A 23,465-nucleotide genomic window follows, 5' to 3' on the forward strand; every position below is an offset into this window, starting at 1 on the left:
AGAGGATCTCTGTTAGGTGACCAGTAGAGGATCTCTGTTAGGTGACCAGTAGAGGATCTCTGTTAGGTGACCGGTAGAGGATCTCTGTTAGGTGACCGGTAGAGGATCTCTGTTAGGTGACCAGTAGAGGATCTCTGTTAGGTGACCAGTAGAGGATCTCTGTTAGGTGACCTGTAGAGGATCTCTGTTAGGTGACCGGTAGAGGATCTCTGTCAGGTGACCGGTAGAGGATCTCTGTTAGGTGACCGGTAGAGAATCTCTGTTACAGTATCAATACTATTATGGAAATATTGCTTACAATAAGATATTCTTCAAGATAGTTGTAGTTTTAAGCTTTGTGAAATCCATAAATAATTCAGTAAAACTAAATCACACATCATTACAAACGTTATCCCATGATCTAATATTATACCATGTGTTGACAATCGTCTCACGTCATCAGTATGACTGGTTCAGAGCAGTTTTACTAATGACTTACAGCAGTGGTCCCCAACCTTTTTGGGTTAGTGTGCCACCAACTGAATGTTGCTCTGCCCAGAGTAACCCTGAAGTACCCCTTCATGTGCATTTTACCAGTAAACACATGATCTCATGAGTCTTATCAAGTACCTCATGTGGATAGGCCAAGTACCCCCGAGGGGTCCTAATTCTCCTGGTTGGGAACAAAGGACTTAGATTGCACCTCCACTCCTTCCACACTTAGGGCTGATTTTAAAGTTTACACAGAAACCAGAGAGTCTAGTCACGGTTCATCAGAAAGAACACAACCTTTTTAAAACTGAACATGCTACTTTTCATTACACTACACTGACATATTATTTTATTTTATATAGATACAATATTTTTGCTGTTTATAATATTTTAGATCCACACAGATTTCAAGTTGTCATTCCATCCATAATTATATTGTGAAGCTGTTTTTTTCACATGACCAAAATGAACGTACCATTACTGTTTAATGTACTAATTACTGTTTAATGTACTAATTACTGTTTAATGTACTAATCTCTGGCTGTCTGAGGTGGTCTGTGTGTGAGAGGCTGTATAGTTAACAGCATGTCCAGATCTCCCGGCGAGAGAAAACACTCTTGTTATTCAGCTAAAATATTTCCCCACCTGAGTCTCTCAGAGGAGAAGTGTGCTGCATTGACACACTGGTGCGTTTCATCCACACGCACAGATTCTATACAGATCTGATCAGTGGCCGTATTCACAGTGCGTCTCAGAGAAGGACTTCTGATCGAGGATCAGATTTCACCTCTTAATAATCCTGATCTAAAAGGCAAAACTGATCCTAAATCAGCACTCCTATTCTGAGACTCTTTATGAATAAGGGAGATCATTAGATTGTTATATCGTGTTGATGTGGTTCCTGGGATCTCTGAGGAGGGCTGATCTAGGATCTGTTTTGGATTAAATAAGAGTATATGGACAGGGGGGAAGCTGATCCTAGATTAGGTCTCTTACTCTTGAGATTCCCTGATGAATCTGCACAGACCTGTATAGATAGAATGTGTATATGGAAGGCATCCTTGTGTTGTAACATGGCACCCAGACAAATGCATGGCCTGTATAGTGCAGAGGCCTGATATACGCTTGCCATTGATGTCAAACTGCTTCCACTACCTACACTCACCAACCACCTCTCTCCTTTCTACTTTCCATGCATACAATCCAACCTCACCTTCCTCATATTTTTTCTCCTTGCTTTTTTGTGTGTTGATCAGTTTCTTAAATCTAGCTGAAGCAATTTATCCGTTATGGTGATGTAGGAAGGGATCTTGTTTTTATAAATGAATGTCTAAAAAGGCTTGATACAAGGAGTGTGATACTTCCTTCCTTTATAGAAGGAGCGTGATACTTCCTTCCTTTATAGAAGGAGCGTGATACTTCCTTCCTTTATAGAAGGAGCGTGATACTTCCTTCCTTTATAGAAGGAGCGTGATACTTCCTTCCTTTATAGAAGGAGCGTGATACTTCCTTCCTTTATAGAAGGAGCGTGATACTTCCTTCCTTTATAGAAGGAGCGTGATACTTCCTTCCTTTATAGAAGGAGCGTGATACTTCCTTCCTTTATAGAAGGAGCGTGATACTTCCTTCCTTTATATACAAGGAGCGTGATACTTCCTTCCTTTATATACAAGGAGCGTGATACTTCCTTCCTTTATATACAAGGAGCGTGATACTTCCTTCCTTTATATACAAGGAGCGTGATACTTCCTTCCTTTATATACAAGGAGCGTGATACTTCCTTCCTTTATATACAAGGAGCGTGATACTTCCTTCCTTTATATACAAGGAGCGTGATACTTCCTTCCTTTATATACAAGGAGCGTGATACTTCCTTCCTTTATATACAAGGAGCGTGATACTTCCTTCCTTTATAGAAGGAGCGTGATACTTCCTTCCTTTATATACAAGGAGCGTGATACTTCCTTCCTTTATATACAAGGAGCGTGATACTTCCTTCCTTTATATACAAGGAGCGTGATACTTCCTTCCTTTATATACAAGGAGCGTGATACTTCCTTCCTTTATATACAAGGAGCGTGATACTTCCTTCCTTTATATACAAGGAGCGTGATGCTTCCTTCCTTTATATACAAGGAGCGTGATACTTCCTTCCTTTATATACAAGGAGCGTGATTCTTCCTTCCTTTATATACAAGGAGCGTGATACTTCCTTCCTTTATATACAAGGAGCGTGATGCTTCCTTCCTTTATACACAAGGAGCGTGATACTTCCTTCCTTTATATACAAGGAGCGTGATACTTCCTTCCTTCCTTTATACAAGGAGCGTGACGCTTCCTTCTTTCCTTTATACAAAGAGCGTGACGCTTCCTTCCTTCCTTTATGCAATGAGCGTGACGCTTCCTTCCTTTATACAAAGTGTGATGCTTGCTTCCTTCCTTTATACAAAGTGTGATGCTTCCTTCCTTCCTTTATACAAAGTGTGATGCTTGCTTCCTTCCTTTATACAAAGTGTGATGCTTGCTTCCTTCCTTTATACAAAGTGTGATGCTTGCTTCCTTCCTTTATACAAAGTGTGATGCTTGCTTCCTTCCTTTATACAAAGTGTGATGCTTCCTTCCTTCCTTTATACAAAGAGTGTGAAGCTTCCTTCCTTCCTTTATACAAAGAGTGTGAAGCTTCCTTCCTTCCTTTATACAAATGGCATGATGCTTCCTTCCTTCCTTTATGCAAAGAGTGTGAAGCTTCCTTCTTTCCTTTGCATGCTTAGACAGAGTATTGGGCTAGTGTTGAAGACTTTGAACCTTTCTCACTCCAATCCTTCTCCCTGTTTTAATTCAGTATGGCTATGGGGTGTCTTTTCATCCTTCTCCCTGTTTTAATTCAGTATGGCTATGGGGTGTCTTTTCATCCTTCTCCCTGTTTTAATTCAGTATGGCTATGGGGTGTCTTTTCATCCTTCTCCCTGCTTTTATTCAGTATGGCTATGGGATGTCTTTTTATTAATTTGTAATTTATTTGGTCAGATGTCTGATAATTTCTTTTCATTTACTGAGCTGACTCGGTAGCCATCGCGGTCTAAAATACTTATTCTGTTGTCGTTCAATTCATCCAGATCATAATTCATAAGTTACCCTAATCTGAAGCTATAGAGTTAAATTGACTCTAAAGTCAAAGTGATCTGGACGCAAAGGTCAGAATTACTTCCTGCTTCATGGTAACAGATTGTCAGTTGTGTGCACTTAAACTAAGATGTCTGCCAAGTCCAGCTCAGAGGGTTGTGGGTAACTGTCCTGGATTTGTTTTGTTTACACCAATACTAGACACCTTCCTCCATCCTTCCCTTTCTTGTTTTACCCCGTTCCACCCGCCATCCCTCCATCCCTCCCTCACTCTCTTCCCCAGCAGTCATTCAATGACAAGCGTAAAAAGAACCTATTTTCACGAAAGTTCCCTTTCTACAACAAGAGCAAGGAGCACAGCGAGCAGGAAACGAGCGATGTTGACCGTAAGTAAAGCGTTATGGAGACGGACGGTCACTAGAACAGTAGGTCAGGGCAGCCTCACGCACAGGAACTGTACAGGAACCGTACAGGAACTGCCAGACACAACAACTAGCCCTGCAGCAGCTAACCCTAGTACCAAGGTAGAGCATTGGCCTTTAATAACTAGGGCCATGACCACCAGGAAAGACTCCGGGCCCCAAGTTGTAACCATACTTAGCTCAACCACCTCTCTAAACCATAGCTCTACCTCAGGACTCCTCTGTGGACTTGGCCTGCATCTCCGCTCCAGTAGCTTTGAGCATTGCTCATTGATTTATCAGTTGGTTGGTTTCGACCATTTGGGTTCAGTGCAGCGCTGCGGTCGTTGTGTCTGATGGTTGAACAGCGTGTTATGTTCCAGTAATGAATGTCTCTCTTGTGGTTGTGTCTCCTGTTTTGCTTCACAGGACCCTGATGACAAAGGACTGAGTAAGTCACACAAGGTTTTCCACTGTCACACAACCAACCATCTACAGCTCATCCCAGGCCCCGCAGTCATATAATATTGTCATCCAAGTCCTTAATAGGACTTTCACAGTCATCAACACCTGTCATAGACATCCAGCTTCTAACGCTTTGACAGTCGGCTTAGTTTAATAACTAACATATACAGCGGTGTGCTTGTACTTCTATTCTGTTCAGAGCACAAACAGTACCCCTCTGAACACATTGCATCCACATAGCACTACATAGCCCAACACATCCACATAGCACTACATAGCCCAACACATCCACATAGCACTACATAGCCCAACACATCCACATAGCACTACGTAGCCCAACACATCCACATAGCACTACGTAGCCCAACACATCCACATAGCACTACGTAGCCCAACACATCCACATAGCACTACGTAGCCCAACACATCCACATAGCACTACGTAGCCCAACACATCCACATAGCACTACGTAGCCCAACACATCCACATAGCACTACGTAGCCCAACACATCCACATAGCACTACGTAGGCCAACACATCCACATAGCACTACGTAGCCCAACACATCCACATAGCACAACATAGGCCAACACATCCACATAGCACTACGTAGCCCAACACATCCACATAGCACTACGTAGCCCAACACACTCATATCTAACAGATAGTCTTCCCTTCAGCCTCTGTACACTGTGTTCAAACAGCAGGACATCAGGGTCGTTAGGTAGACAGCACAACAATACTAATATCATCAGCACACTGAATCATGCAGTGTGGTGATGTCACTTAATCACTGGTGATTCATTGGTGGGTATTGTACGGCAGATCATGCAGGCTGATTTTTCCACGGTTACAGGCTCCTCCTTAGAGAGTAGGACCACTATTGCTATTTACTTCCCCTTACCCAGCAAAGATGGAGATGGGCTAATTTAGAAACAGTAGAACAGTGGTTCTCAACATACAGTAGAACAGATGGTTCTCAACGGACAGTAGAACAGATGGTTCTCAACGGACAGTAGAACAGATGGTTCTCAACGGACAGTAGAACAGATGGTTCTCAACGGACAGTAGAACAGATGGTTCTCAACGGACAGTAGAACAGATGGTTCTCAACGGACAGTAGAACAGATGGTTCTCAACGGACAGTAGAACAGATGGTTCTCAACGGACAGTAGAACAGATGGTTCTCAACGGACAGTAGAACAGATGTTCTCAATGTACAGTAGAACAGGTGGTTCTCAACGTACAGTAGAACAGGTGGTTCTCAACGTACAGTAGAACAGGTGGTTCTCAACGTACAGTAGAACAGTGGTTCTCAACGTACAGTAGAACAGGTGGTTCTCAACGTACAGTAGAACAGCGGTTCTCAACGTACAGAAGAACAGGTGGTTCTCAACGTACAGTAGAACAGGTGGTTCTCAACGTACAGTAGAACAGGTGGTTCTCAACGTACAGTAGAACAGGTGGTTCTCAACGTACAGTAGAACGGTGGTTCTCAACGTACAGTAGAACGGTGGTTCTCAACGGACAGTAGAACAGGTGGTTCTCAACGGACAGTAGAACAGGTGGTTCTCAACGGACAGTAGAACAGGTGGTTCTCAACGTACAGTAGAACAGGTGGTTCTCAACGTACAGTAGAACAGGTGGTTCTCAACGTACAGTAGAGCAGTGGTCCCCAACCTTTTTGGGTTAGTGTGCCACCAACTGAATGTTGCTCTGCCCAGAGTAACCCTGAAGTACCCCTTCATGTGCATTTTACCAGTAAACACATGATCTCATGAGTCCTCATGTACTCCCTGTGGATAGGCCAAGTACCCCAAGGGTCCTAATACTCCCTGTATATAGGCCAAGTACCCCCAGGGGTCCTAGTACACGCTGTGGATAGGCCACGTACCCCAAGGGTCCTAATACTCCCTGTGGATAGGCCAAGTACCCCCAGGGGTCCTAATACACGCTGTGGATAGACCAAGTACCCCAAGGGGTCCTAATACACCCTGTGGATAGGCCAAGTACCCCAAGGGTCCTAATACTCCCTGTGGATAGGCCAAGTACCCCCAGGGGTCCTAGTACACCCTGTGGATAGGCCACGTACCCCCAGGGATCCTAGTACACCCTGTGGATAGGCCACGTACCCCCAGGGATCCTAATACGCCCTTTGGATAGGCCACGTACCCCCAGGGATCCTAATACACCCTTTGGATAGGCCACGTACCCCCAGGGATCCTAGTACACCCTGTGGATAGGCCACGTACCCCCAGGGGTCCTAATACAACCTGTGGATATGCCAAGTACCCCAAGGGTCCTAATACTCCCTGTGGATAGGCCAAGTACCCCCAGGTGTCCTAATACTCCCTGTGGATAGGCCAAGTACCCCCAGGGGTCCTAATACACCCTGTTGATATGCCAAGTACCCCAAGGGTCCTAATACTCCCTGTGGATAGGCCAAGTACCCCCAGGGGTCCTAATACTCCCTGTGGATAGGCCAAGTACCCCCAGGGGTCCTAATACACCCTGTGGATAGGCCAAGTACCCCTAGGGCTCCTAATACACCCTGTGGATAGGCCAAGTACCCCCAGGGGTCCTAATACTCCCTGTGGATAGGCCAAGTACCCCCAGGGGTCCTGATACACCCTGTGGATAGGCCAAGTACCCCCAGAGGTCCTGATACACCCTGTGGATAGGCCAAGTACCCCCAGGGGTCCTGATACACCCTGATGATATGCCAAGTACCCCCAGGGGTCCTAATACACCCTGTGGATAGGCCAAGTACCCCCAGGGGTCATAATACACCCTGTGGATAGGCCAAGTACCCCCAGGGGTCCTAATACACCCTGTGGATAGGCCACGTACCCCCAGGGATCCTAGTACACCCTGTTGATATGCCAAGTACCCCCAGGGGTCCTAGTACACCCTGTGGATAGGCCACGTACCCCCAGGGGTCCTAGTACACCCTGTGGATAGGCCAAGTACCCCCAGGGGTCCTAATACACCCTGTGGATAGGCCAAGTACCTCCAGGGGTCCTAATACACCCTGTGGATAGGCCAAGTACCCCCAGGGGTCCTAATACTCCCTGTGGATAGGCCAAGTACCCCCAGGGGTCCTGATACACCCTGTGGATAGGCCAAGTACCCCCAGAGGTCCTGATACACCCTGTGGATAGGCCAAGTACCCCCAGGGGTCCTGATACACCCTGTTGATATGCCAAGTACCCCCAGGGGTCCTAATACACCCTGTGGATAGGCCAAGTACCCCCAGGGGTCCTAATACACCCTGTGGATAGGCCAAGTACCCCCAGGGGTCCTAGTACACCCTGTGGATAGGCCAAGTACCCCCAGGGATCCTAGTACACCCTGTGGATAGGCCAAGTACCCCCAGGGGTACTAATACACCCTGTGGATAGGCCAAGTGCCCCCAGGGGTCCTAATACTCCCTGTGGATAGGCCAAGTACCCCCAGGGGTCCTAATACACCCTGTGGATAGGCCAAGTACCCCCAGGGATCCTAGTACACCCTGTGGATAGGCCAAGTACCCCCAGGGGTCCTAATACACCCTGTTGATAGGCCAAGTACCCCCAGGGGTCCTAGTACACCCTGTGGATAGGCCAAGTACCCCCAGGGATCCTATTACACCCTTTGGATAGGCCAAGTACCCCCAGGGATCTTAGTACTCCTGATTGGGAATCACTGCAGTAGAGAAAACAGTCATTTGAATAATCTAGGGGACTTAATAGACATATTAGAAAGTCTGCTGTGTAGTCCAGGAGACTCTGGAACATACCACTGTCAGAATCACCTTGGTGTTGGGGTCCTTTTCCGTTGAATGTATTTCTGTTCCAACCCCTTGGCTGTCTTAAGAACCTTCAGGAGTCCTGGATGTTGTGCTTTTTCAACCATCATTTAAATAAAAACATATTTTTACTTCACCTTTTATTTTTTCAGGTGAGATATAATCTATTTTACAAGAGAGACTTGATCCAAAATGGCCGCAGGGTCAACGTGTTGGAAAGAAAAGCATGAAAACACACATTAACATTGGTCATTAACATGGTCATTTACCTTGATGTGATAGGACCTACCGTGATCTAATGGAAGGATGCAAGGGGAAGGTCTCCCAGATATACCGTCATAATGCCCTTCACATAATACTGCCCTTCACAAAACCTAACTATAGAATGCACAATACAATGTTCCCACCTCCTTACGGTTCCTAGCACTGCCCTCTCCTGGTGTTCCTGGGTATCTCTGTGTCTTCATGTTGTCACCTTGTATTAAGTACCTCCATAGACGTCATCGGTGGGATGGGTGTATCTGTAAATGTGTTTCTGTGGTGCTGACATTCCCTTTGTTATACTTTCAGAGCATGTTACCTCTAACGCCAGTGATAGTGAAAGTAGTTACCGTAAGTCCTGGTGTGCCTCTCCTTCTCTCTCTCCTTCCCTCTCTCCATCCCTCTCTCCTTCCCTCTCTCCTTCCCTCTCTCCATCCCTATCTCCTTCCCTCTCTCCTTCCCTATCTCCTTCCCTCTCTCCATCCCTCTCTCCGTCCCTCTCTCCATCCTTCTCTCCATCCCTCTCTCCTTCCCTCTCTCCATCTCTCTCTCCATCTCTCTCTCCATCCCTCTCTCCATCCCTCTCCTTCCCTCTCTCCATCCCTCTCCTTCCCTCTCTCCATCCCTCTCTCCATCCCTCTCTCCATCCCTCTCTCCCTCTGTCGACCGTTGGCTCTATTCTGTAATAGTTGTTTTTCCGCTTCTCTGTTGTCATGTTGCTGGTGCTCTGTCTACTGTGTGTGTTTGGTCTGAGCAGCATTCTGAGGGTCACACATTAGAGTCCCCAAGCTGCTTCCTTCATGGATGCATGTTGAAATAGCAGTCATTTTAGGAGGTTTACTGGACTGATATGAAACTGATGTGGATCTTTAGCAGTGTGTTTGTGTGAGAGAACATAGAAAGAGTCTATAGTGTGCTCTGCTCTCTACAGCTGTTAAATCTGCTGCTGTTAAATCTACAGCTGTTAAATCTGCTGCTGTTAAATCTACAGCTGTTAAATCTGCTGCTGTTAAATCTGCAGCTGTTAAATCTACAGCTGTTAAATCTACTGCTGTTAAATCTACAGCTGTTAAATCTGCTGCTGTTAAATCTGCAGCTGTTAAATCTACAGCTGTTAAATCTGCAGCTGTTAAATCTACAGCTGTTAAATCTACAGCTGTTAAATCTACTGCTGTTAAATCTGCAGCTGTTAAATCTGCTGCTGTTAAATCTACAGCTGTTAAATCTACAGCTGTTAAATCTACTGCTGTTAAATCTGCAGCTGTTAAATCTGCTGCTGTTAAATCTGCAGCTGTTAAATCTACAGCTGTTAAATCTACTGCTGTTAAATCTGCTGCTGTTAAATCTACAGCTGTTAAATCTACAGCTGTTAAATCTACAGCTGTTAAATCTGCAGCTGTTAAATCTGCAGCTGTTAAATCTACAGCTGTTAAATCTACAGCTGTTAAATCTACTGCTGTTAAATCTGCAGCTGTTAAATCTGCTGCTGTTAAATCTACTGCTGTTAAATCTGCAGCTGTTAAATCTGCTGCTGTTAAATCTGCTGCTGTTAAATCTACAGCTGTTAAATCTACAGCTGTTAAATCTACAGCTGTTAAATCTGCAGCTGTTAAATCTGCTGCTGTTAAATCTGCAGCTGTTAAATCTGCTGCTGTTAAATCTACAGCTGTTAAATCTACAGCTGTTAAATCTACTGCTGTTAAATCTACTGCTGTTAAATCTGCTGCTGTTAAATCTGCAGCTGTTAAATCTACAGCTGTTAAATCTATAGCTGTTAAATCTGCAGCTGTTAAATCTACAGCTGTTAAATCTACAGCTGTTAAATCTGCTGCTGTTAAATCTACAGCTGTTAAATCTACTGCTGTTAAATCTGCAGCTGTTAAATCTGCTGCTGTTAAATCTGCAGCTGTTAAATCTACAGCTGTTAAATCTATAGCTGTTAAATCTGCAGCTGTTAAATCTACAGCTGTTAAATCTACAGCTGTTAAATCTGCTGCTGTTAAATCTACAGCTGTTAAATCTACTGCTGTTAAATCTGCAGCTGTTAAATCTGCTGCTGTTAAATCTACTGCTGTTAAATCTGCAGCTGTTAAATCTGCTGCTGTTAAATCTACAGCTGTTAAATCTACAGCTGTTAAATCTACAGCTGTTAAATCTACAGCTGTTAAATCTACAGCTGTTAAATCTACTGCTGTTAAATCTGCAGCTGTTAAATCTGCTGCTGTTAAATCTACAGCTGTTAAATCTACAGCTGTTAAATCTACTGCTGTTAAATCTGCAGCTGTTAAATCTACAGCTGTTAAATCTGCTGCTGTTAAATCTGCTGCTGTTAAATCTACTGCTGTTAAATCTGCTGCTGTTAAATCTGCTGCTGTTAAATCTGCAGCTGTTAAATCTGCAGCTGTTAAATCTGCAGCTGTTAAATCTGCAGCTGTTAAATCTACTGCTGTTAAATCTACAGCTGTTAAATCTACAGCTGTTAAATCTACAGCTGTTAAATCTGCTGCTGTTAAATCTGCTGCTGTTAAATCTACAGCTGTTAAATCTGCTGCTGTTAAATCTACAGCTGTTAAATCTGCTGCTGTTAAATCTACAGCTGTTAAATCTACTGCTGTTAAATCTACAGCTGTTAAATCTACAGCTGTTAAATCTGCTGCTGTTAAATCTGCTGCTGTTAAATCTACAGCTGTTAAATCTACAGCTGTTAAATCTGCTGCTGTTAAATCTGCTGCTGTTAAATCTACAGCTGTTAAATCTACAGCTGTTAAATCTGCTGCTGTTAAATCTGCTGCTGTTAAATCTGCTGCTGTTAAATCTACAGCTGTTAAATCTGCTGCTGTTAAATCTACAGCTGTTAAATCTACTGCTGTTAAATCTACAGCTGTTAAATCTACAGCTGTTAAATCTGCTGCTGTTAAATCTACAGCTGTTAAATCTACAGCTGTTAAATCTGCAGCTGTTAAATCTGCTGCTGTTAAATCTACAGCTGTTAAATCTACTGCTGTTAAATCTACAGCTGTTAAATCTACTGCTGTTAAATCTACAGCTGTTAAATCTACAGCTGTTAAATCTACAGCTGTTAAATCTGCTGCTGTTAAATCTGCTGCTGTTAAATCTACAGCTGTTAAATCTGCTGCTGTTAAATCTACAGCTGTTAAATCTGCTGCTGTTAAATCTACAGCTGTTAAATCTACTGCTGTTAAATCTACAGCTGTTAAATCTACAGCTGTTAAATCTGCTGCTGTTAAATCTACAGCTGTTAAATCTACAGCTGTTAAATCTGCTGCTGTTAAATCTGCTGCTGTTAAATCTGCTGCTGTTAAATCTACAGCTGTTAAATCTGCTGCTGTTAAATCTACAGCTGTTAAATCTACTGCTGTTAAATCTACAGCTGTTAAATCTACAGCTGTTAAATCTGCTGCTGTTAAATCTACAGCTGTTAAATCTACAGCTGTTAAATCTGCTGCTGTTAAATCTGCTGCTATTAAATCTGCTGCTGTTAAATCTACACTGATCTGATAGATGACAACAGGCAAATACTGGTAGACAAACACACACACTCATCGCATGCCGACAGCTAGTCTAGCTCCTAACCCTAATCACAGTGACCACTGCACCGATACTGTTCGTCTAAACATGGTCGCCTGTTCTGTCCGTCCAATCAGGTGGCCAAGAGGAATACGTCCTGTCCTACGAGCCAGTCACACAGCAGGAAGGTAAGACACAGCTTACATCCTCATCTCTGTCACGCATCACCTGTCACACACACATCACCTGTCACACACACATACACACATCACCTGTCACACACACATCACCTGTCACACAACACATCACCTGTCACACAACACATCACCTGTCACACACATCACCTGACACACACACATCACCTGTCACACACACATCACCTGTCACACACACATCACCTGTCACACACACATCACCTGACACACACACATCACCTGACACACACACATCACCTGACACACACACATCACCTGACACACACACATCACCTGACACACACACATCTCCTGACACACACACATCACCTGTCACACATCTCCTGACACACACACATCACCTGTCACACACACATCACCTGACACACACACATCACCTGAAACACAACACATCACCTGTCACACACACACATCACCTGTCACACACACACATCACCTGTCACACACACATCACCTGTCACACACACATCACCTGTCACACACACATCAGCTGTCACACACACATCAGCTGTCACACACACATCACCTGTCACACACACATCACCTGACACACACACATCACCTGTCACACACACATCACCTGTCACACACACACATCACCTGTCACACACACACATCACCTGACCCACACACATCACCTGACCCACACACATCACCTGACACACAACACATCACCTGACACACATACATCACCTGTCACACAACACATCACCTGTCACACACACATCACCTGACACACATCTCCTGACACACACACATCACCTGTGACACACACATCACCTGTCACACACACATCACCTGTCACACACACATCAGCTGTCACACACACATCACCTGTCACACACACATCACCTGACACACACACATCACCTGTCACACACACATCACCTGTCACACACACACATCACCTGTCAAACACACATCACCTGACCCACACACATCACCTGACACACAACACATCACCTGACACACATACATCACCTGTCACACAACACATCACCTGTCACACACACATCACCTGACACACATCTCCTGACACACACACATCACCTGTGACACACACATCACCTGACACACACACATCACCTAACACACACACATCACCTGTCACACACACATCTCCTGACACACACACATCACCTGTCACACACACATCACCTGTCACACACACATCACCTGACACACACACATCTCCTGACACACACACATCTCCTGACACACACACATCACCTGTCACACACACATCACCTGTCACACACACATCACCTGTCACACACACATCTCCTGTCACACACACATCTCCTGTCACACACACATCACCTGACACACACACATCACCTGTCACACACACATCACCTGACACACACACATCACATCACCTGTCACACAACACACATCACCTGACACACACACATCACCTGACACACACACATCACCTGACACACACACATCACCTGTCACACACACATCACCTGTCACACACACATCACCTGACCCACACACATCACCTGACACACATACATCACCTGTCACACAACACATCACCTGTCACACACACATCACCTGACACACATCACCTGTCACACACACATCACCTGACACACATCTCCTGACACACACACATCACCTGACACACACACATCACCTAACACACACACATCACCTGTCACACACACATCTCCTGACACACACACATCACCTGTCACACACACATCACCTGTCACACACACATCACCTGTCACACACACATCACCTGACACACACACATCTCCTGACACACACACATCTCCTGACACACACACATCACCTGTCACACACACATCACCTGTCACACACACATCACCTGTCACACACACATCTCCTGTCACACACACATCTCCTGTCACACACACATCACCTGACACACACACATCACCTGTCACACACACATCACCTGACACACACACATCACATCACCTGTCACACAACACACATCACCTGTCACACACACATCACCTGACACACACACATCACCTGACACACACACATCACCTGTCACACACACATCACCTGACCCACACACATCACCTGACACACATACATCACCTGTCACACAACACATCACCTGTCACACACACATCACCTGACACACATCTCCTGACACACACACATCACCTGTCACACACACATCACCTGTCACACACACATCACCTGTCACACACACATCACCTGTCACACACACATCAGCTGTCACACACACATCAGCTGTCACACACACATCAGCTGTCACACACACATCACCTGTCACACACACATCACCTGACACACACACATCACCTGTCACACACACATCACCTGTCACACACACACATCACCTGTCACACACACACATCACCTGACCCACACACATCACCTGACACACAACACATCACCTGACACACATACATCTCCTGACACACACACATCACCTGACACACACACATCACCTAACACACACACATCACCTGTCACACACACATCTCCTGACACACACACATCACCTGTCACACACACATCACCTGTCACACACACATCACCTGACACACACACATCTCCTGACACACACACATCACCTGTCACACACACATCACCTGTCACACACACATCTCCTGTCACACACACATCTCCTGTCACACACACATCACCTGACACACACACATCACCTGTCACACACACATCACCTGACACACAGACATCAAATCACCTGTCACACAACACACATCACCTGACACACACACATCACCTGACACACACACATCACCTGACACACACACATCACCTGTCACACACACATCACCTGGTACACAACACATCACCTGTCACACAACACATCACCTGACACACACACATCACCTGACACACACACATCACCTGTCACACAACACATCACCTGTCACACAACACATCACCTGACACACACACATCACCTGACACACACACATCTCCTGACACGCATCTCCTGACACGCATCACCTGACACACACACATCACCTGTCACAGACACATCTCCTGACACGCACACATCACCTGACACGCACACATCACCTGACACACATCTCCTGACACACACACATCTCCTAACACACACACATCACCTGACACACACACATCACCTGACACACACACATCACCTGACACACACACATCACCTGACACACATACATCACCTGTCACACAACACATCACCTGTCACACACACATCACCTGACACACATCTCCTGACACACACACATCACCTGTGACACACACATCTCCTGACACACACACATCACCTGACACACACACATCACCTAACACACACACATCACCTGTCACACACACATCTCCTGACACACACACACATCACCTGTCACACACACATCACCTGTCACACACACATCACCTGACACACACACATCTCCTGACACACACACATCTCCTGACACACACTCATCACCTGTCACACACACATCACCTGTCACACACACATCACCTGTCACACACACATCTCCTGTCACACACACATCTCCTGTCACACACACATCACCTGACACACACACATCACCTGTCACACACACATCACCTGACACACACACATCACATCACCTGTCACACAACACACATCACCTGACACACACACATCACCTGACACACACACATCACCTGACACACACACATCACCTGACACACACACATCACCTGTCACACACACATCACCTGTCACACAACACATCACCTGTCACACAACACATCACCTGTCACACAACACATCACCTGACACACACACATCACCTGACACACACACATCACCTGACACACACACATCTCCTGACACGCATCTCCTGACACACATCACCTGACACACACACATCTCCTGACACGCACACATCACCTGACACACATCTCCTGACACACACACATCTCCTAACACACACACATCACCTGACACACACACATCACCTGACACACACACATCACCTGACACACACACATCACCTGTCACACACAACACATCACCTGACACACATCTCCTGACACACACACATCACCTGTCACACACACATCACCTGACACACATCACCTGTCACACACACATTACCTGACACACATCTCCTGACACACACACATAACCTGTCACACACACACATCACCTGTCACACACACATCACCTGTCACACACACATCACCTGACACACACACATCACCTGTCACACAACACATCACCTGACACACATCTCCTGACACACACACATCACCTGTCACACACACATCACCTGTCACACACACATCACCTGACACACACACATCACCTGACACACAACACATCACCTGACACACACACATCACCTGACACACACACATCACCTGACACACAACACATCACCTGACACACAACACATCACCTGTCACACACACACATCACCTGTCACACACACATCTCCTGACACACACACATCTCCTGACACACACACATCACCTGTCACACACACATCACCTGTCACACACACATCACCTGTCACACACACATCTCCTGACACACACACATCACCTGACACACACACATCACCTGACACACACACATCACCTGACACACACACATCACCTGACACACACACATCACCTGACACACACACATCACCTGACACACACACACATCTCCTGACACACACACATCACCTGACACACATCTCCTGACACACACACATCTCCTGACACACACACATCACCTGACACACACACATCACCTGACACACACACATCACCTGACACACACACATCACCTGTCACACACAACACATCACCTGTCACACACAACACATCACCTGACACACATCACCTGTCACACACACATTACCTGACACACATCTCCTGACACACACACATCACCTGTCACACACACACATCACCTGACACACAACACATCACCTGTCACACACACATCACCTGACACACATCTCCTGACACACACACATCACCTGTCACACACACACATCTCCTGACACACACACATCACCTGTCACACACACATCACCTGACACACACACATCACCTGTCACACAACACATCACCTGACACACATCTCCTGACACACACACATCACCTGTCACACACACATCACCTGTCACACACACATCACCTGACACACACACATCACCTGACACACAACACATCACCTGACACACAACACATCACCTGACACACAACACATCACCTGACACACACACATCACCTGACACACACACATCACCTGACACACAACACATCACCTGACACACAACACATCACCTGACACACAACACATCACCTGACACACAACACATCACCTGTCACACACACATCTCCTGACACACACACATCTCCTGACACACACACATCACCTGTCACACACACATTACCTGACACACACACATCACCTGACACACACACATCACCTGACACACACACATCACCTGTCACACAACACATCACCTGTCACACAACACATCACCTGTCACAAAACACATCACCTGTCACACAACACACATCACCTGTCACACACACATCTCCTGACACACATCACCTGACACACACACATCACCTGACACACACACATCACCTGACACACACACATCACCTGTCACACACACATCACCTGTCACACACACATCACCTGTCACACACACATCACCTGACCCACACACATCACCTGACACACAACACATCACCTGACACACATACATCACCTGACACACACACATCACCTGACACACACACATCACCTGACACACACACATCACCTGTCACACACACATCACCTGACCCACACACATCACCTGACACACAACACATCACCTGACACACATACATCACCTGTCACACAACACATCACCTGTCACACACACATCACCTGACACACATCTCCTGACACACACACATCACCTGTGACACACACATCACCTGTCACACACACATCACCTGTCACACACACATCACCTGTCACACACACATCAGCTGTCACACACACATCAGCTGTCACACACACATCACCTGTCACACACACATCACCTGACACACACACATCACCTGTCACACACACATCACCTGTCACACACACACATCACCTGTCACACACACACATCACCTGACCCACACACATCACCTGACACACAACACATCACCTGACACACATACATCACCTGTCACACAACACATCACCTGTCACACACACATCACCTGACACACATCTCCTGACACACACACATCACCTGTGACACACACATCTCCTGACACACACACATCACCTGACACACACACATCACCTAACACACACACATCACCTGTCACACACACATCTCCTGACACACACACATCACCTGACACACACACATCTCCTGACACACACACATCTCCTGACACACACACATCACCTGTCACACACACATCACCTGTCACACACACATCACCTGTCACACACACATCTCCTGTCACACACACATCTCCTGTCACACACACATCACCTGACACACACACATCACCTGTCACACACACATCACCTGACACACACACATCACATCACCTGTCACACAACACACATCACCTGACACACACACATCACCTGACACACACACATCACCTGACACACACACATCACCTGTCACACACACATCACCTGTCACACAACACATCACCTGTCACACAACACATCACCTGACACACACACATCTCCTGACACACACACATCTCCTGACACACACTCATCACCTGTCACACACACATCACCTGTCACACACACATCACCTGTCACACACACATCTCCTGTCACACACACATCTCCTGTCACACACACATCACCTGACACACACACATCACCTGTCACACACACATCACCTGACACACACACATCACATCACCTGTCACACAACACACATCACCTGACACACACACATCACCTGACACACACACATCACCTGACACACACACATCACCTGACACACACACATCACCTGTCACACACACATCACCTGTCACACAACACATCACCTGTCACACAACACATCACCTGTCACACAACACATCACCTGACACACACACATCACCTGACACACACACATCACCTGACACACACACATCTCCTGACACGCATCTCCTGACACACATCACCTGACACACACACATCTCCTGACACGCACACATCACCTGACACACATCTCCTGACACACACACATCTCCTAACACACACACATCACCTGACACACACACATCACCTGACACACACACATCACCTGACACACACACATCACCTGTCACACACAACACATCACCTGACACACATCTCCTGACACACACATCACCTGTCACACACACATCACCTGACACACATCACCTGTCACACACACATTACCTGACACACATCTCCTGACACACACACATAACCTGTCACACACACATCACCTGTCACACACACATCACCTGTCACACACACATCACCTGACACACACATCACCTGTCACACAACACATCACCTGACACACATCTCCTGACACACACATCACCTGTCACACACACATCACCTGTCACACACATCACCTGACACACACACATCACCTGACACACAACACATCACCTGACACACACACATCACCTGAACACACACATCACCTGACACACAACACATCACCTGACACACAACACATCACCTGTCACACACACACATCACCTGTCACACACACATCTCCTGACACACACATCTCCTGACACACACACATCACCTGTCACACACACATCACCTGTCACACACACATCACCTGTCACACACACATCTCCTGACACACACACATCACCTGACACACACACATCACCTGACACACACACATCACCTGACACACACACATCACCTGACACACACACATCACCTGACACACACACATCACCTGACACACACACATCTCCTGACACACACATCTCCTGACACACACATCTCCTGACACACACATCACCTGACACACACACATCACCTGACACACACACATCACCTGACACACACACATCACCTGTCACACACAACACATCACCTGTCACACACAACACATCACCTGTCACACACAACACATCACCTGACACACATCACCTGTCACACACACATTACCTGACACACATCTCCTGACACACACACATCACCTGTCACACACACATCACCTGACACACAACACATCACCTGTCACACACACATCACCTGACACACATCTCCTGACACACACACATCACCTGTCACACACACATCTCCTGTCACACACACATCACCTGTCACACACACATCACCTGACACACACACATCACCTGTCACACAACACATCACCTGACACACATCTCCTGACACACACACATCACCTGTCACACACACATCACCTGTCACACACACATCACCTGACACACACACATCACCTGACACACAACACATCACCTGACACACAACACATCACCTGACACACAACACATCACCTGACACACACACATCACCTGACACACACATCACCTGACACACAACACATCACCTGACACACAACACATCACCTGACACACAACACATCACCTGACACACAACACATCACCTGTCACACACACATCTCCTGACACACACACATCTCCTGACACACACACATCACCTGTCACACACATTACCTGCACACACACATCACCTGACACACACACATCACCTGACACACACACATCACCTGTCACACAACACATCACCTGTCACACAACACATCACCTGTCACAAAACACATCACCTGTCACACAACACACATCACCTGTCACACACACATCTCCTGACACACATCACCTGGCACACACACATCACCTGACACACACACATCACCTGACACACACACATCACCTGCACACACACATCACCTGTCACACACACATCACCTGTCACACACACATCACCTGACCCACACACATCACCTGACACACAACACATCACCTGACACACATACATCACCTGACACACACACATCACCTGACACACACACATCACCTGACACACACACATCACCTGTCACACACATCACCTGACCCACACACATCACCTGACACACAACACATCACCTGACACACATACATCACCTGTCACACAACACATCACCTGTCACACACACATCACCTGACACACATCTCCTGACACACACACATCACCTGTGACACACACATCACCTGTCACACACACATCACCTGTCACACACACATCACCTGTCACACACACATCAGCTGTCACACACACATCACCTGTCACACACACATCACCTGTCACACACACATCACCTGACACACACACATCACCTGTCACACACACATCACCTGTCACACACACACATCACCTGTCACACACACATCACCTGACACACACACATCACCTGTGACACACAACACATCACCTGACACACATACATCACCTGTCACACAACACATCACCTGTCACACACACATCACCTGACACACACACATCACCTGTCACACACACATCACCTGTCACACACATCTCTGACACACACATCACCTGACACACACACATCACCTGTCACACACACATCACCTGTCACACACACATCACCTGTCACACACACATCTCCTGTCACACACACATCACCTGACACACACACATCACCTGTCACACACACATCACCTGACACACACACACATCACCTGTCACACAACACACATCACCTGACACACACACATCACCTGACACACACACATCACCTGACACACACACATCACCTGTCACACACATCACCTGTCACACACACATCACCTGTCACACAACACATCACCTGACACACACACATCACCTGTCACACACACATCACCTGACACACACATCACCTGTCACACACACATCACCTGTCACACACACATCACCTGTCACACACACATCACCTGTCACACACACATCTCCTGTCACACACACATCACCTGACACACACACATCACCTGTACACACACATCACCTGACACACACAATCACATCACCTGTCACACAACACACATCACCTGACACACACACATCACCTGACACACACACATCACCTGACACACACACATCACCTGTCACACACACATCACCTGTCACACAACACATCACCTGTCACACAACACATCACCTGTCACACAACACATCACCTGTACACACACATCACCTGACACACACATCACCTGACACACACATCTCCTGACACGCATCTCTGACACACATCACCTGACACACACACATCTCCTGTCACGCGCACATCACCTGACACACATCTCCTGACACACACATCTCCTAACACACACACATCACCTGACACACACACATCACCTGACACACAACACATCACCTGACACACACACATCACCTGACACACACACATCACCTGACACACACACATCACCTGACACACAACACATCACCTGACACACACACATCACCTGACACACACACATCACCTGACACACAACACATCACCTGACACACAACACATCACCTGTCACACACACATCACCTGTCACACACACATCACCTGTCACACACACATCTCCTGACACACACACATCACCTGTCACACACACATCACCTGTCACACACACATCACCTGTCACACACACATCACCTGACACACACACATCACCTGCACACACACATCACCTGACACACACACATCACCTGACACACACATCACCTGACACACACACATCACCTGACACACACACATCTCCTGCACACACACATCACCTGACACACATCTCTGACACACACACATCTCCTGTCACACACACATCACCTGACACACACACATCACCTGACACACACACATCACCTGACACACACACATCACCTGTCACACACAACACATCACCTGTCACACACAACACATCACCTGACACACATCACCTGTCACACACACATTACCTGACACACATCTCCTGACACACACACATCACCTGTCACACACACATCACCTGACACACAACACATCACCTGTCACACACACATCACCTGGACACACATCTCCTGTCACACACACATCACCTGTCACACACATCTCCTGACACACACACATCACCTGTCACACACACATCACCTGACACACACACATCACCTGTCACACAACACATCACCTGCACACACATCTCCTGACACACACACATCACCTGTCACACACACATCACCTGTCACACACACATCACCTGGACAC

The 23,465-nt window shown here is 46.6% G+C and overlaps 1 protein-coding gene across 13 annotated transcripts in view; it reads left to right on the plus strand.

Moving 5' to 3' along the window:
* dlg1a (discs large MAGUK scaffold protein 1a) overlaps window positions 1-23,465 on the plus strand; it is a 389,839-nt gene that overhangs the window by 341,598 nt on the left and 24,776 nt on the right. For 9 of the 13 annotated variants that reach the window (XM_045687910.1, XM_045687907.1, XM_045687909.1 and 6 more), the window contains 3 exons: window positions 3,878-3,980; window positions 8,819-8,860; window positions 12,175-12,225. In XM_045687910.1, the coding sequence (XP_045543866.1) occupies window positions 3,878-3,980; window positions 8,819-8,860; window positions 12,175-12,225 (196 nt within the window). Of the gene's footprint in view, window positions 1-3,877; window positions 3,981-4,424; window positions 4,447-8,818; window positions 8,861-12,174; window positions 12,226-23,465 lie in introns of all 13 variants that reach the window. The other 4 variants (XM_045687913.1, XM_045687915.1, XM_045687908.1 and 1 more) reach the window with 3 other exon arrangements.

The sequence above is a fragment of the Salmo salar genome, chromosome ssa10 (genome assembly GCF_905237065.1).
Source record: "Salmo salar chromosome ssa10, Ssal_v3.1, whole genome shotgun sequence".
Taxonomy (NCBI): domain Eukaryota; kingdom Metazoa; phylum Chordata; class Actinopteri; order Salmoniformes; family Salmonidae; genus Salmo; species Salmo salar.